At 43.0% G+C, this 15369-nt stretch overlaps 1 protein-coding gene across 1 annotated transcript; it reads right to left on the reverse strand.

The window, feature by feature from the left end:
- Positions 1-2542: 2542 nt before the first annotated feature.
- Positions 2543-14829, reverse strand: sncb (synuclein, beta). Its single transcript, XM_041944546.1, has 6 exons — positions 14700-14829; positions 13617-13750; positions 9321-9350; positions 8998-9083; positions 4787-4873; positions 2543-3286 (listed from the first exon to the last, which is right to left on the reverse strand). The coding sequence occupies exons 2-6, from the start codon at positions 13735-13737 to the stop codon at positions 3257-3259; spliced, it is 354 nt and encodes a 117-aa protein (XP_041800480.1). The 5' UTR covers positions 13738-13750; positions 14700-14829; the 3' UTR covers positions 2543-3256.
- Positions 14830-15369: the final 540 nt, after the last annotated feature.

Genomic DNA, 15369 nt, shown 5'->3' on the forward strand with positions numbered 1-15369 from the left:
GCTGTGTGCAGAGAGATTAAACCTGTGAATTGGTGAATTGCTGGAGATCAGTTTTAGAGGGAATTGGAGATACAAGCTTTCATGTCACTACAGATGATGAGGGCTTCTGAAGGGAGGGTGAAGTATGCAGAAGAGGGATTTCTCTTCTTAATAATGCACCACCTCTTCTAAATATGACAGCAGTGAGCGTGTGTGTGTAAAGGCCACATTAGTTTGAGCACTCTCAGAGCACAGAAATCAAAGTGCAATCGCAGTAAAAAGCAGGCTGAAGAGTTCATTAAATATGCTTCTCCTAAACCAGGATTTGTTTTGTGGAGGTGGATCAGCAGGAAAGTGATGCAAACTCAGGTTTTGTGGAGAAAATTTGCAAAATATTAGTAAAATGTGAGTCTTCACGCAGCAGATGAAAGTGCATTGAAGAGAGCTGGGGATATCAGCTGAAGGAGCCTGGAGGACGCAGAGCTGTGCCTCCCACACAAACAAACACTTGTACACCATCCTCCCTCCATCCTCCCTGCTTCGCCACACATAATTCTCTGGAGCCTCCAAAATTCTGCTCGCCTCGAGTAATTGTGGAGGACCGAGGAAATTATTCTGTATGTTTCCCTCATTTTTGAGAATCTTCCCTTTTTTGGTTTTACTGTAGCGGTGGGCTGCAGCTTGGCCAGAACACCGTGTACTAACAGAAGTATTCTCACCATTAATTCAAAGGCCTCCACCAATCCCTGGCTGCCGCAGAGATCTGTTGCCTAGCAACCGCGTAGTGTGATGGAGGGAGGTGTGCTGCTGAGGGCCAAGGTAGACAGCTCTGATCACATTCTCATCAGGAGCCATCAGCCTGCCAAAGGCCATCTTCTCAGCAATGTGTCGGTAATAATGACGGCGGTGATTGGCTGAGGAGCGCGCGCCGCAGCACAGCTCCGCAGCTCCGCAGCTCCGCAGCTCCGAACAGCGTTAGTTCGACTGTGTGTGGCAGGATATCACATTTTAAAACCCTGAGAAACAAGTTGGTCTCTGTTTTTATTTTCCCAAAATAGTCACATATAATGAAATCTATAATAAAGACACAAATGGAAAAAGGTGAGGGGAAAATTAAGAAAACAATTTAAAGATTTCCTTTGGAATGTTAGCTGTGTAGAGATATATACTACATATATCTTTTTTTCAGGGTTTTTTTTTCTGATGCCAACATACTTCCCTCCCTGCGTTATTACTCATCAAAGGATGATCAGACAAGTTGGCTCCAGTGTTTCAGCTAGAACTGTTCATTTTTCAGGGATCATTTGGTCTCCAGTTTCTGTCCAAACTCCTTGATGGTGTCCGTGGCCTTGTCCGCAGCTTTTCCTATGGCTGCTTGAGTCTGTCTGCCAGCTTCTTGAGCAGCTTCAAAGAATCAGAGTGAAGCACAAGAGAAAGGTTCAGGAAGTAAACAACAAATCATCACTATTAGGCTGAAAAAAGAGTTTGATTAAGAGTCTAAGTACATATTTATTAGTGCGTATAAATGTTATATTTAGGTTATCATTATCAGACACAGCGTTACACAAGTTAAATAACAAAGCTTGTAGTCCATTATCACTTGAAATCCACTTCCTCACACTTTCCAGCTCTGAGCCGTGAGTTTTTAGACAGTGTCATATTATGAGCTTATCTTTCATCTTCAATTTGGGAGCTAAGTTTTATCATCCTCTGACAGCTTGAGTCTGCGCTCTAACTCCTGCTTGCTCCAAATAAAATTTCTATTGTCACATCATGACGCTTTAAAGACAGAGGAGTCTGCTCTTTACCTGCGTTGGCCGTTTCTTTGGAGGAGTCTGCCACCTGCTGCACAGCTTCTTGAGCTGCCTGCACTGAAAACACATCACAGGGACTTACAGTCACTGACTTCAGGAGAAATAAACTGTTGCAGTTATTATTATCAAGTTGTTCTTTTTCAACCAAGAAAGACAAATCATTGTGAAAGTAAAAGTCTTTTCTCTCGCCCCTGTGTCGCCTTACAGCTGTCGTTCTGTACCTGTAGTGTCTGTGACTCCTTTCGCAGCCGAGTGGCTCGTGCCTTTCAGGCTCTCAAAGGACTTCTTGAACGAGGCCATGGCTCCTGTCTCTGTCCCTGCAGCGTCCACACATCCGTCTGAGCCGACAGCGGTGCGAGTGGCTGTTTAATACCCTCTGTTTGAGCCCGACACCACAGAGCCTGCACGTTCCAGCTGGATTAGCCCAAACAAAACCCACCCAAAGAGGCCCGATCAGACTGGCATCCCGGCTATGGCAGCGTCCTGCCAAGGGCCAGAGCCTGCTCAGCAGATTTTACACATCCACTGATCAAACCCCCAGACAAGAGTGAGCAAAAAAGGAAACATGTGAGAGCGATGCATAAAAGAGCCTCATTTAGACCAACAGGCAGAAAAAACAGAATTACAAGAGGTTTAAAACCTAATGAGTGATCAACGCTAATCATGATCAAACAACACTAACAAATGGTTTCTTTTTTTACTTTTTATTTACAGAGGAATGTATGTCTGGCTTAACACATAAACCGTTATATTGACAAGTCCTGCAATTTAAAGCACATATTGATATGACAACCATTATGATTTCAAGACATAATATACTGACTTTAACTTGTTAAAATCTTCAGTACACACAAACACGCGCACACACACAAACATGTATACTCTGTCCATTTCTAACAGATAATTTACTGGAATGATTTCACAAGCAACTATAAAGATACAATGTAAAAAACTCTTACTTCAAAAATGTTCAAAAGAAATTTTGAAAAGAAATGCAAAAATAAAGAACCCACAAACAGGCATTGTCGACACTTAAGAGGATATTATTGTTTCCGTATCTGCTTGCAACCGGACATATTTATTTTTTCCACTCCCAATGCCTCATTGGAAGATGATGAACATCTATTGCACGTTTTTCTAAATACAGATACACACAAGTACAAAGTCACAAGCCCAGACTCTGGTCTCATTTCATTGGGAGGGAATCAAGGAAATGAGACAGAGAGGACAAATCCTACATCTCAATAAATACCTACACCCAACACATTACATTAATAACATGACATTTACAATATATAATAATAAAAGATTTGTCTTGAAGGAAGAACATTTTTCAGTGGGAATGATTTTTTGTTGTGTTTTTTTGCAACGGGGGTATAATTGTAATAGTTTCAGCATTTGTCCTTTTTATTATTAGAAATATTATTGTGCTGCTGGTTGGATGGTGGCTCGGACTGATGCTTTTACGCTTCTGGCTCGTAGTCCTGGCTCTCCTGGGAAAAGAAGAAGCAGTTTTAAGAGGCGGGCAGGTCAAATCTGCAGCACAGAGAAGCTCCAAGCTAAATTCAAGACTTTAAGTACAACTCCACAGCATGAAATTCAACTTAAATCGCTTTAAGAAGAATATGTATGACAGAGTGCATGTGTTCGCTCTCTGCCGAAGATAATGATGTCACAGCGGAAAGCTCCTCTGCTGGTTCAGTGTCCCTCTCCAGCCTGCAGAGGGCAGCACAAGCCTACAACAGCTTCAAGGACGTGTCGTGAGCACATTCCCAGCATCCTTGTAACCCTGCACACACCTCCTCCACGCACATGATCATAAAAAATAAATAAATAAAAAAACACAGCCTCCAGGAATGTGCAACAGTCTCAGGCCATGTGACGTATCCACAAAACCAAGAGTGATACTGGATGAGATGGATTTTTATCTCCAAATCCTCTCTGAGAAGGCTCGGCTCACTCTGCAGCACTCAGACTCCATATTTACAGCAATGCAGGGAGACCCTGACATTACCCACAATCCATGGAGGCAGAAAGCGTCATCACCACACCCATTCAGACAGAGCTCACACATCGCTGGTGTAGCAAAGGATGGGGGAGGGGAAAGAGATGCGGAGGAGTAGGAGAGAGAGATGGAGGAGGGCACGGATGATACAAGCTGCTGCCTGAGAAATTCACTTTTCATTTGCATCTCAGGGAATATCTCCGTTTTACTCCTTTAACTGATTAATGCAATAATCCACTGATGGAGGCCGTAAGCGGGAGTGAAAAGAAAATCCCACCAAATGCACTGAATAAACTGAACGTTATTAGAGATCATGCTAAATCGCATATTAAATCTTCCTCCAACTGAAGCTGGTTCTGAATATTTTGATATTCCATGAGAATATACGAGGTTTCTAAAAACATAATTGGTGCAGTGCTGCAAATCATTACATATACTAGTAAAACTGTCTTTTCAAAATGATGTGCATTGTGTGATATTTTGATTTACTCTCACCTAAAATCTGCTTTCAGAGTAAAAGGCTCTGCACACTTTGTCTCGGCCCTGACAGCCACAGTCCAAAAATAACCATCTGTGTCAGACTAGCATCCTACCTCCACGCACGCACACAAGCACGCACGCACGCACACAAGCACGCACCCACACACACCCAAAGCTCAGTGTAGGTAGGTGGTGCTATATTCACTGTACTAGCTGTGTGGCAATTGGCTTGTTAAGCCCTCTGTTTTCATTTGCAGAATAAAGAAGAATTACCTCAGCATGAGCTGTAGTGTTTGTGTGGGACAGAAGTGGAGGGCAAGTGTGGAGTGCTATTGAAATGCAATACAGCTAAAGTGTGGTGAATACCAATGAGCCTCCATCTACTGTAAGTGAATGGACTCATCCCTGACCGCTTTTTTTTACACAAAACATAGAAGACGCTATTCACAATCCACTCCCAGAGACGCGCTGAGACATGTATGCGCTTTGTGTCGTGTAGGCTGATTACCTGCTGGGTCTCATCATATGTCTCTCCTTCTGGCTCCAGCATTGCCTCTCCCTGGCCCTCCATGGCCTCCTGCCCATACTCCTCAGGCTGCAGAGACAGAGAGGGCGAGACAGACAGGAAGATGAGGAAAAGATCTGCAGCATATAAGTCATATTTGTGCCTACTTTAACTTAGAGAATAAGGCTGACATTACTTGATATTTTCCTCATTGCCATCAACTCTCATGAAAAGACCTTGCCCCGGTTTGTGCCTCTCATGCATTGTCATTACATCTGAGACTCAGAGCTAAGCGTATGATTTTCAGAAAAAGAAAAAGATTTTTAGCCCGATTCTTCAGTTATGATGCTAGTTGCTTTTTCTTTTTTCACAACGCAAGAAAAATATGAATGCTCGTTTGAGCGAGGACATCTGTCATGCACAGGGACAGAATAGTCGTTCATCCAGATTGTTTGAAGAGGATCCCAGATATACCCTCAGAACAGCGGTAAGTGTTGTTCAATGACCTTGTGGGGTTTAAGCCATGCTAACAGCACAGCGCTAGGGATGGCAATAATGGTGTGTCTGTGGGTCCTTCCACCACTTTGGTCCAGACTGAAAACAGCTACTGGATGGATTGCCATGCAATGTGGTGCAGATATTCATGGTCCCCACAAGATGAATTGTAATAGTATTTCATACAGCAGCGTTATCAGGTCAAATTTTGTGCAATATTATACTAGAGCCAGAGCTGTTTACTGTGTTTTGGGCTAATTAGTAAATGTTAGCATGCTAACTTGCTAAACTAAGATGCCACACATGGTTAACATTACTCCTGTTTAACATAAGTTAGCATTCTCACTGTGAGCATGATAGCACGTACATGATGTTGACATTTACCGCAAACGCACACAGCTGTGCCTGAGTGCAGCCTCACAGGGCTGCTGCACGCCTGTGACTCTTAACCTCGTCCTCCGGCTATTTATTGTTCTGAGAACTGGATGCTCAGCTGTGTGACTCCAGCATAACGGTAACAGATAAGAAAACCAAAAACGAAAACCAACAATGCATTAGTCTGCCTCTCAGTCCTTCTCTCCACCCCTCCAGTCTGCAGCACTCATCCCAGAGCACATCGGTTTCATCTAAAGACATAAATCTTTAAAAATGACTTTCAGCCACAAACCAATACACATTTGGCATTCTACAGAGTATTTACAGCAGCAGGGCGGTGCTTGTGGGTTCATTTAATGTAAACTATAGTCGCCTGTGCTAATTGCAATACAGGAACCTGCCAACAAAGGCAACAATGTGACTAAATGACGTGTTTTTAACCTTTTTTGGACAACAGTGGAGGCAAATACAAATAAGACATTTCAGGCTTTGGATAAAAAGCTTGTTAGTAGGACTGATTCAGTGGTGATGGTCTTTTCATGGGTTTCAATTACAACAAGAAAGATATAGAATATCACCAGTCCTGTATTTTAGTTAACACTGAAAATCTAATAAGTGGACATCTTGACACTGTGAGCCTTAACCACAGTAGGTGTAAACACACAGCATCTCCTTCTGAGCGCTTCCTGAAGCACAGGACAGCGCTCTACCATCGCTACACCTGCTACTACGAGCCCTGAAAACAAAGCTAGTGGGTCACCACACATTTATTTTTAAACCCAGCACTAATCGAGTCAATTAGGTCAGAGAACAGACCATAATCCTTTGTGCCGTATCAGGCCGGTGTTATTGCTTTAAGCCCACCAACATGATTAGCATGGCCTTACAGGCAGCACAAAGGGGAACCACCACAAAGACACACCTAATCAGGCAGATCATTGCTGGAGAAAAAGTGAATATGAATAAGGCTGTTTATGTGATTATAACTGAAGAGGAAGATACGTTTTGTGACGGATTGGTCACGCATTTGAATTCAGGAGAGACTCAAGCACAAAAGAAGCCTCACGTTCAGACCTTGTAGCACAAGTGTCTTAAACAGATTATGTTAAATTACATTTTTTAAAGATCCCCTCTGGACAGGTTTTAAGATGTTTATAAAACACCGTACTTTGACTAATAATGTGTTTCTGATACGGTTTGAAAAAAACAAAAACAAAACAGTGACACAAATGCAACATGCTCAAAGGCCTGCCTCTTTAAAACTGGGTTTTCAATGAGCACAGGCAAACTTTCAGCAGGTGAATGTGAGAACAGCCTTTTACTGTCAAACAGACATCATTCTTCACAGCGTAGCTCAAACATTCACCTGCAGGAACAAGAAGAAGAAACATATTCTTGAGTGGGGTAGGAATTTAAGTATTCTAAGTGAAATATTTTGTTGAGTTCTTCAAAACACCGACAGTTAAACACAGTGGACGTGCAGCCCAGCACGAGCTAGAACTGAACAAAACGTAGCGCTGCACACGTCGTAACAATGTCAACAGTTTAACAGCCTGTTGCCAGGGTGTTGAAATGAGTAGTTTTAGCACTCAGATAGTGCCTTCGAGAAGCCTATTAGAGCAGGCTTTCAGATTTACTAGATTAGTGAGTCAGTGGAGAGGGTCCAAGTCTGAGGGATGAAGGCTTAGGACAGGACCGGGACCTCCCTGTCTCACTGAGATAGACTGAAATGTCAACATGCTGACAGCGAAAGACGAACAGTCAGTGAATAAAACGTGCAGCACTCAAACTTTCTAGCTTGGCTATTTGATTTCTGGAAAACATTCCACCGCTCAGCTCATCATCACAATGTGGACAAACTGGTGTGAGTGGGGACATAGAGCGGTGACATTAGCAGAGGTCTTCAGGGGTTCAGGGCACAGGAATAGAACAGCTGTGTGTTGAGGAGAGCTGATAGTCCCACAGAGATGGACGGTGAAACAGGCTGTGAACTGAAGCTGCTTAAGACTGAAGGCAGCTCTGAGTGCAGAGCCACTGTCTGTCCTGGGAACCTTTAAGCTTCCTTCAATAAAACAAGCAGAAAACAAATCCTGAGTGAAAGTGCATTTTTTCCCTACTTTAACTGTGGAAGTGCTGTCAATCAGCAGTTTAACAGTTTCCATTTTGCAGCGTGAATGTTGAGGAAAGCGGACTCTAGAGTTGAGATTTGTGTTTAACTTAAAGACACAAATAAACGGGTTCAGCTTTTTCTCAAAAATGACCATGTTTCCTCTGGTGGGAGAAATTTAAGTACAGTAAGAGTCAGAGCTGACAGCGGCTCCGTCTCAGAGTGACATGCAGATTCATCAGCCCATGTTTACTCTCGCTTTACAAATCTGGCTCAGCTACAGTCCTGTGCAGACTTTAATGAACACAACTTCCAGCAAGTTGCCAACTGTAAGTGAGCCTTGGATCTGGAGCTGAGGTTTCTTTCTCTCTGTCACATGTTCTCAGAAAAACAGTTGTATAATATCTTGTGCGGCTCTAGAGGAAGCCTGAAAAAATAACCCTGATGACGTCATGCATGATGGGAAATGTAGGATCCAGCATTTTCGGAGCATGACTGATACTAGGGACTAAAAGTCAGGCTGTATCAGTTGCTAGTGTGTACTCCAACACTGTTTAAGTGGAATATTAAATTAAATATTAAAAATACCCCTTTAAGGAACCATTTTTCAATAAATAAAGGAAATCTCTGAATGCATTTTCGGGTTGCATTTTAGTATATCTGCTGCTCTGCTGCATCTATATGTTGAATAAGAGAAGGGCAGGGTTTGGTAAAGTTGCAAAACCATCACTGTATTGTGCGTTATCTAATCCTACTCCCTGAGAAGGTTTAAAATAAAAAAAAAACAACAACAACTATTCAGCTATTTTTCTGTGTCTTATTAGTTGTATTATTTATAATTATTTGTTTTTGGAATCGTAATAATATTATGTCACTTTGGGCTCTGGAAACTGCTAGTACTCATATTACTATACTAAAATGACATTTCTCTAACCAAAAAAATGTCTATAGACTAAATGATCATAACAAAATATTATCCAGATGAGTCTATAATAAGAAAGTATAGGTGGTTGCAGTGCATATACTCCAACATCAAAGAAATTCAATACTGAGCACAGATATATATTATGTAAAGCTTTTACATATGCATTGTAAATGTCTGTTTCTCAGGACAACAGATCAATCACCTCTAATGAGATTTCACAGCTGAGGGTTGACTGTAGGTGTGCATGAACACACTGAAGACACTGAACCGGTATGTTGCACTTCATTATGTGTGCTAGCAGGGAGTACGTACGTTCATGTCTGCTGGGAACTCGTCCTTTTTCACCAGGCCGGTGGCTGCGACGATGTTCCCGACGGCTCCAGTGGTCTTCTCAGCCACTGCGGGGACGCACAAACATCATGAACGCACACACACGTAACATTACCGCTGAAGATTCAGCAGATTAAAAGCCTGCACATGATGTGTTGTGTCTCAATTGATTAGTGGACATAAAGAGCACTTAGAGAAGCCCTCCCCATCACCATAATGAATGTACCATTTCCCAGTCAGGAGTAAGTGTCACTGTAATGAAAGGAAGCTTCTTGCTGCTGTGATGATGTTCAGGTTTGACTCACCTGTGCCCACGCTGTCTTTGGCCTTGTTACCTGAATTAACAAAAAAAATACATTTGTTAGAAAAGGTGTTTGTAAATCAATTTTGCAATTTTTGTCGAGTTGAATTTCTTTTGTGTGTGTGTAAATCCGAGGACTTTACACTTGCCTGAAACTCTAAACACTGAATCACTACTGCCATTCATTCAAAAGGGAATTTTAGCATGCCTTGTATTTTGTTAAAATGCACAATTTCTGAGCCTTGATGGGTCAAATGTCGTCTATCTGACTGCATAAATCATGAAACACTATTGTTACAGCAGCCTGGCAAGACAAAAAAGCTGTATTTATTCAAAGATACCAAACCACAGCATTATGTTCATAACTGCCCACATGATTCAACTAACACAATTAACTTTGAACCGTCCCAACCAATCAATATAGGTTTCATATAAGAAATGTAATACCAATTTGCCTTTGGCGGCTGACCTTTGACCTATGACCTTTGGCAGATCTCATCCATTTACACTATACTCCACTGAGCTATTTGGGCAATCTACTGTGTGCCCACTGGTCCCGATCGCTCGAGCCTTGTCATCCTCTCTACCGTGCAGCAGTCACGTGCCTTATTGGTCCCCAGGGCCTTTAAAAGCAGAGGAGGAGACGAAATGACGAAGTACAGAACCGTCGCTACAAAAGCTGATCCTCAAAGCAAAGCACACATCTAAGGAGATGCATTCATTTAAGCAGGTGCAGCGACTGCACGACGTGTACAGTAGCACGAATGGATGACGGCTGAGGGAAACAATTTAGCAAACCTGCAAAAGACTTGGTACTTTAGAGCCTGTTGTTCTACAGAAGAACCAAATTCCAAAATTTTGTTTGCAAGGAAACAAAGTAAAAGCATTAAAAATGTGTTTGAAGCTTATCAAGTAAAAATGGAGAAAAAAAAGAATTAAAGGCACAGTGTGCAATTTCTTCCACTAACGGTCTCTCAATCAAAACAATGGAAACGAAGAAAGATTTTAATGATGTCATGAAGTAGCGTGGGATCATGGGAGTTGTTGTCTTCATATTCAAACAGTCACCACTGCTGATGAATATCTATGTGACGTGAGTTAGGCAAGACGAGACGAGGTAGCGTATGAAAGTTTTATTCACGTTAAGTTCAGTCGCGTTCGCTGGCTTCCTTCCTCACTCTGACATTCGTTCGGTCGTTCCCCTGTTGCCACTGACAGGCGGCCAAATCAAACCGTTGCCTTGAGTAAAATTACAGATTTCTCTGTGTTTGACACAGTTGGAAACATTTAGGATAATGTAAGTACACAACTCAACAAGACATATAACACAGGTCTAGCCAATCTGAGACATTTTAATGCAGAAATGTTACATATTGCGCATTTAAGTCACCTTAGTGGTTACAAAACAGCTGAAAAACACCAGAACAAGGCTAGTTGGATATGACTCTTTTCCATTTTACTTGCAGTGGTATCAATGTTTGAAAGAGGCCAAAAAGATGCACAATATAAAGTTATTTTGATATCTAAACCTAAACTCAGCCATGGCTTGACGAATGTTAGTGATAATTGTGTATTAAAACAGTAGAAAGGGGCAGATACAATAAATACTGAGGCTGTCATAGTATATTGTGTAGTGACTGCAAGGGTTAACAAAAGTTACAATGCTGCTTTTAAAGCAGCGCTGTATAAATACTCCACCCTGTCATCGTAGGGCACATAGAAGCTCTATGAATGAGATGAGTGAATTAGCTGTGACATTAAATGCCATCCAGTACAGCAGGGTTTTCTCATTTCCGCCTCTGCTTCTTTCCTTACTCAGACTGGCTGCTCTGCTCAGCTGGGTGGGCGGTCTGCAGCAGCAGCAGCTGTCAAAAGGTGGGCCACAGACCTATCAGATCACTCTTACCCCTCCTCCAAGAGGGGCCTTCAAGCAAATCATACGCAGCTTTCTAGGGCACCACCATGTTCAACAAGCAGCACGCAGGAGCACAGAGACGCCACAGAATTGCTCCTTTGCCGTTCTGTGTACCACAGGCAAAAAGGCAAGACGAGCTGAGCACGGAGACGACGGAAGACGAGCCTGCACGTGTTCTGACTGCAGCCTGACGTGTTCGGCTCCGGTGATGAGTGACAGGGACACGGTGCTAAACATGTAGGGTAATTGGATTCCACATAAATGCAGACATATCTGACAACTTCCCCTGGAAAGCCCAACGTCTCTTGCATGCACCCAAAACATACTGTCACCGGTTCAACAGTGCAAGCTGGTGACTGTAGACGTACCAGCAGGGGTGTCACTGGAAACTTAGGCCCTCTGACAACAGCTCAACAACTGACAAAATAAATATCTGTAATGGCTGGCAGGTTCCAAGGCCTGTGTCCAGCTCTGAGTCCCTTGAGTCATCTAGCCCTCCCCCCGTTTCACCCCTAACAGACCAACTGTGGACTAGCAAGCAGAGCTCGCCAATATGGAAGAAATTATTTATCACAAACAGCATGAGGATGTTTGTCAGTATAGAAATACAGTTGGTGAAATGCGTGAAATCACATCAAATATAATAACAGAAGCGATGTTCATTACACTGAGTGTGGTACATGACATTTTTCAAGCAAAAATACCAAATACAACCTCCTTCCAGCCTCTCAACGGTGAGAATTTCCTGCATTTCTTTATCTTATGTAACTGTGTACAGTAAATCTTCCAGTTTAGACCGTCGACAAGCAGCAAACAGGCAGTCTGAGGAAGACACTGTAGACTCTCAGGAAGCATTTTTCATTGTTGTCTGACATTTTATAGACCAAATGATTCAGTGAATAATCCAGAAAATAATATTTAGTTCAATCGCTAATGAAAATTTAATTAAATTAAAATTTTGGCCCTAGACATATTAAAACCAAACTACATAACTGAGATTAGGGTCTTTAAAATATGGTCGATATAATTTTGCTTTATGGGGACTGGTGTTAATTAGTCAGGAAACAGAACTGGTCAGCTTTGGTTATCATGAAGTTAAAAGTGCATTATTTCATACTGATTTGACAACATTAAAGAACAATCCTGAATTATTGCCCAGCAGCACAGATAATTAAATTATTCATATCACTGCCTTCACAAGTGAAGCATAACACTGGAATATGACGACTGTGACAGTTGGTCTTTTCTAATGTTTCATTTTGAAGACAAGATGACCAGCGAGACTGACACAATGTCAGTTTGGATTGCACCTTCGCCCAGCTGCTTGCTAACCTTCTGCAGGTGTCCGTCTCCTTCCACGTCACAAGTGTTTATTCAAATAAAGATCTAAAGCAAGTAAAATAGATTGGGTAAATAATCTAAAGCACATACATGACAATTGCACTTTCAAATCATGAGACAGGGGCACTAATCTGCGCAGTTATCTCCACCGGTGTCCATTACAAATGAAGCTGCACTGTAAAGGACAAAAGCCTTTAGTCTGTTTGTCTCCAGGAGGTGACCGCGGGCTGAGACTGTTTTACAATCTGCTGCCGTCCAATGCACAGACATGTGGCAAGAGCTGCTCCCACCATCCTGCTGCCCCACCCCCACCCCTGTTCCCATCTCCTGCCTGTAGCCCAGTCAAATCAGGCGAGAGGGCAGAAGGACATTCAGAGCCTCATATCACATCATGCACGTCAAAAGAACTCCTTATCCCAGTGTGTCCTTTTTAAAACTACTGATATTCATACGACTAATTACTGGATGTTCATTTTGACACAGAGGGTAAAAGTGCTCATTATTTAAATACTTCATGAGGCTGCATAAGCAGAACATAGATATTGATCAGCTGTCAGGCTGACTGATTTACTAAATTACCGCTGCTATAATAAACTACTCTGAATTTACCAAGGGAGTGTGTTCACTCAGTAGTCATCAGGGTGTACACTTTAAAATATCAGTCATTTCAACTTATATCACACACTGAGGCCAATAAACTGACAACACTTGTACAGACGAAACCATGAGGGTGTAATATTGTCACCTAACTGTGTCATGATGGTGAACAAAGAGCTGGAAAACCAAGCAACACATACAACCTGCTGGTTCTTTCATGTATGAGTGAAGTGGGAGTCTGCTGTCTTGCTTATAAAGCAAGTTATTGTATAATTTAACCATTTGTTCCAAGACAAACGGGAATGCTGCATGACCCATATCATGAAATATTCTCCCTGCTGATCTGCTGCTGCTCCTGCATACAGCAGCGACGTTAGGAGTCTCACTGGGCCCTTGTATGATTTGCATGTAAAATAACCGCAGGGCAGACATTTGTGATCCTCTTACCTACAAACATAACTCCTTCTTTAGTCTTTTCAGCTGCCACCGCAACTCCTTCCTTGGTCTTCTCTGCGGCCACGGCCATCCCCTCTTTCGCTTTAGACAAACCCTTCATAAACACATCCATCTTGGCCGAGATACTGTGGAGAGATGGACCATCACTGCTGTCAGTCATTGTGTACAAATGAATTTGACCTTATTGGTATGCACAGATGACATGTCATACCTCATATTATGAACAAGCAGCTGTAGCTATTATGTTTCCATGGATTTCTACAAACCTCTGTGGATCTGAGTGTATTAGGAGAGCACACATTATGGTAAAAGAAGGCGGCACCGCCTCCTGTGGTCGATCCTGACAGCTGCAGCCATCAGGCTGTAGTAAAAACCCTCTGATCACTCATGCATGCCGAGCCCCTTTTCACATCCTCGTCAACGCATGAAATATTCAAAGGCACAAAGATTTCAATGAAATGGTTAATTGTGGAGGCGCTCATTAATTATTGCTCGCTGTAATGCTACTCTCAGCGGCAGCGGGATGACAGGAGTGCCTGCGCAGGCCTTCTTCGCGGACTGTAGCGTTTTATACTAGAAGGTGGCATGCATTGCAAGAGCTACACATCGTTGCTGGGGGAAGGGAGGCACGATCCGCGCTGGTATCTGCACACCTCTCCGTTTGAACGTGGGATCGTGTGGATGCAATCATGAGTTCGTCCGATCACACAGCCGGGGCTGCGGGCTAACAGCTCGGCTCCTATCCCTGCATCCCCTCGCGGTCCCATCCTGGATGCTGCGGGTCGAGCCTTAAATGAAACCACATTTACGATGTCGACCATTTCTCACGCTTGCATCCGCGCCTGTGTGAATGTCTCCGCCTTAAAGACACAAACTGATAATGATCCGATACGGCGATCACGACAGTTTCTACACGATGCGTTGCTGAAAGGCTTTAAATAATTGTGGTCACGGTGCGAGCCAGTGCCTTCCAATGACGACGCTCACATGCATGGTCCTCAAATGTTGGTGACCTCTATATGCTTCAAAAATAACAGCAATAAAGGAATGCAAGGGGAAAAAAAGAGTCCTTACCTATTTACAAATAGACGTCAACGTGTCCCCTTATGATGGAGCAGTCAGTCGAGACAAACCAGCGTCTAAACGGGAGATATTTTCAAATGATCACTAGGTGGGCCTTTCTCGGGCTGATCTCCACCAACAGGGACGGCCCCCTTCACAGTGCGGCTGAGACTATCATGCCCCCACCCCCACCCCCTTCCTGCTCTCTCTCTCTCTCTCTCTCTCTCTCTCTCTCTCTCTCTCTCTCCACCATCACCGGCTCCCTCCACTATTGATCACCCCCAGATGTCAATTGGTCCAGGAAAATGAGCCGAACCAGCTCCTGTTGGCCCTGTTCTATGACAGCAGTCAGAGCCAGTGCTCTGTGGCGGCTGTAATGTGACTCTGGGAGAATGAGTAAAATAAAACTGACTCTAGCTGTTAAGCAGTCTGTGTGAAGCTATTTTCTCCCATTTGTAAACATTTAATAAATGAAATCATGCTAGAACTAACTTTGACTTTAGCCTGTTCGACTGATGGGCTCTGGTGGATTTCATTCTGGTTTTACCGTCGCTCCTGCCATCCCATATTCTACTGAAAACTGGTACCACATCTATTGGCTTTCATTAGGATATGTAGCTACCGTCTTATCTAAGTCCAATGTCATTTAGTTTATTTTTCACCTGCCCCTAATTGGCCAATT

This window comes from Chelmon rostratus, chromosome 9 (assembly GCF_017976325.1).
Source record: "Chelmon rostratus isolate fCheRos1 chromosome 9, fCheRos1.pri, whole genome shotgun sequence".
NCBI lineage: Eukaryota > Metazoa > Chordata > Actinopteri > Chaetodontiformes > Chaetodontidae > Chelmon > Chelmon rostratus.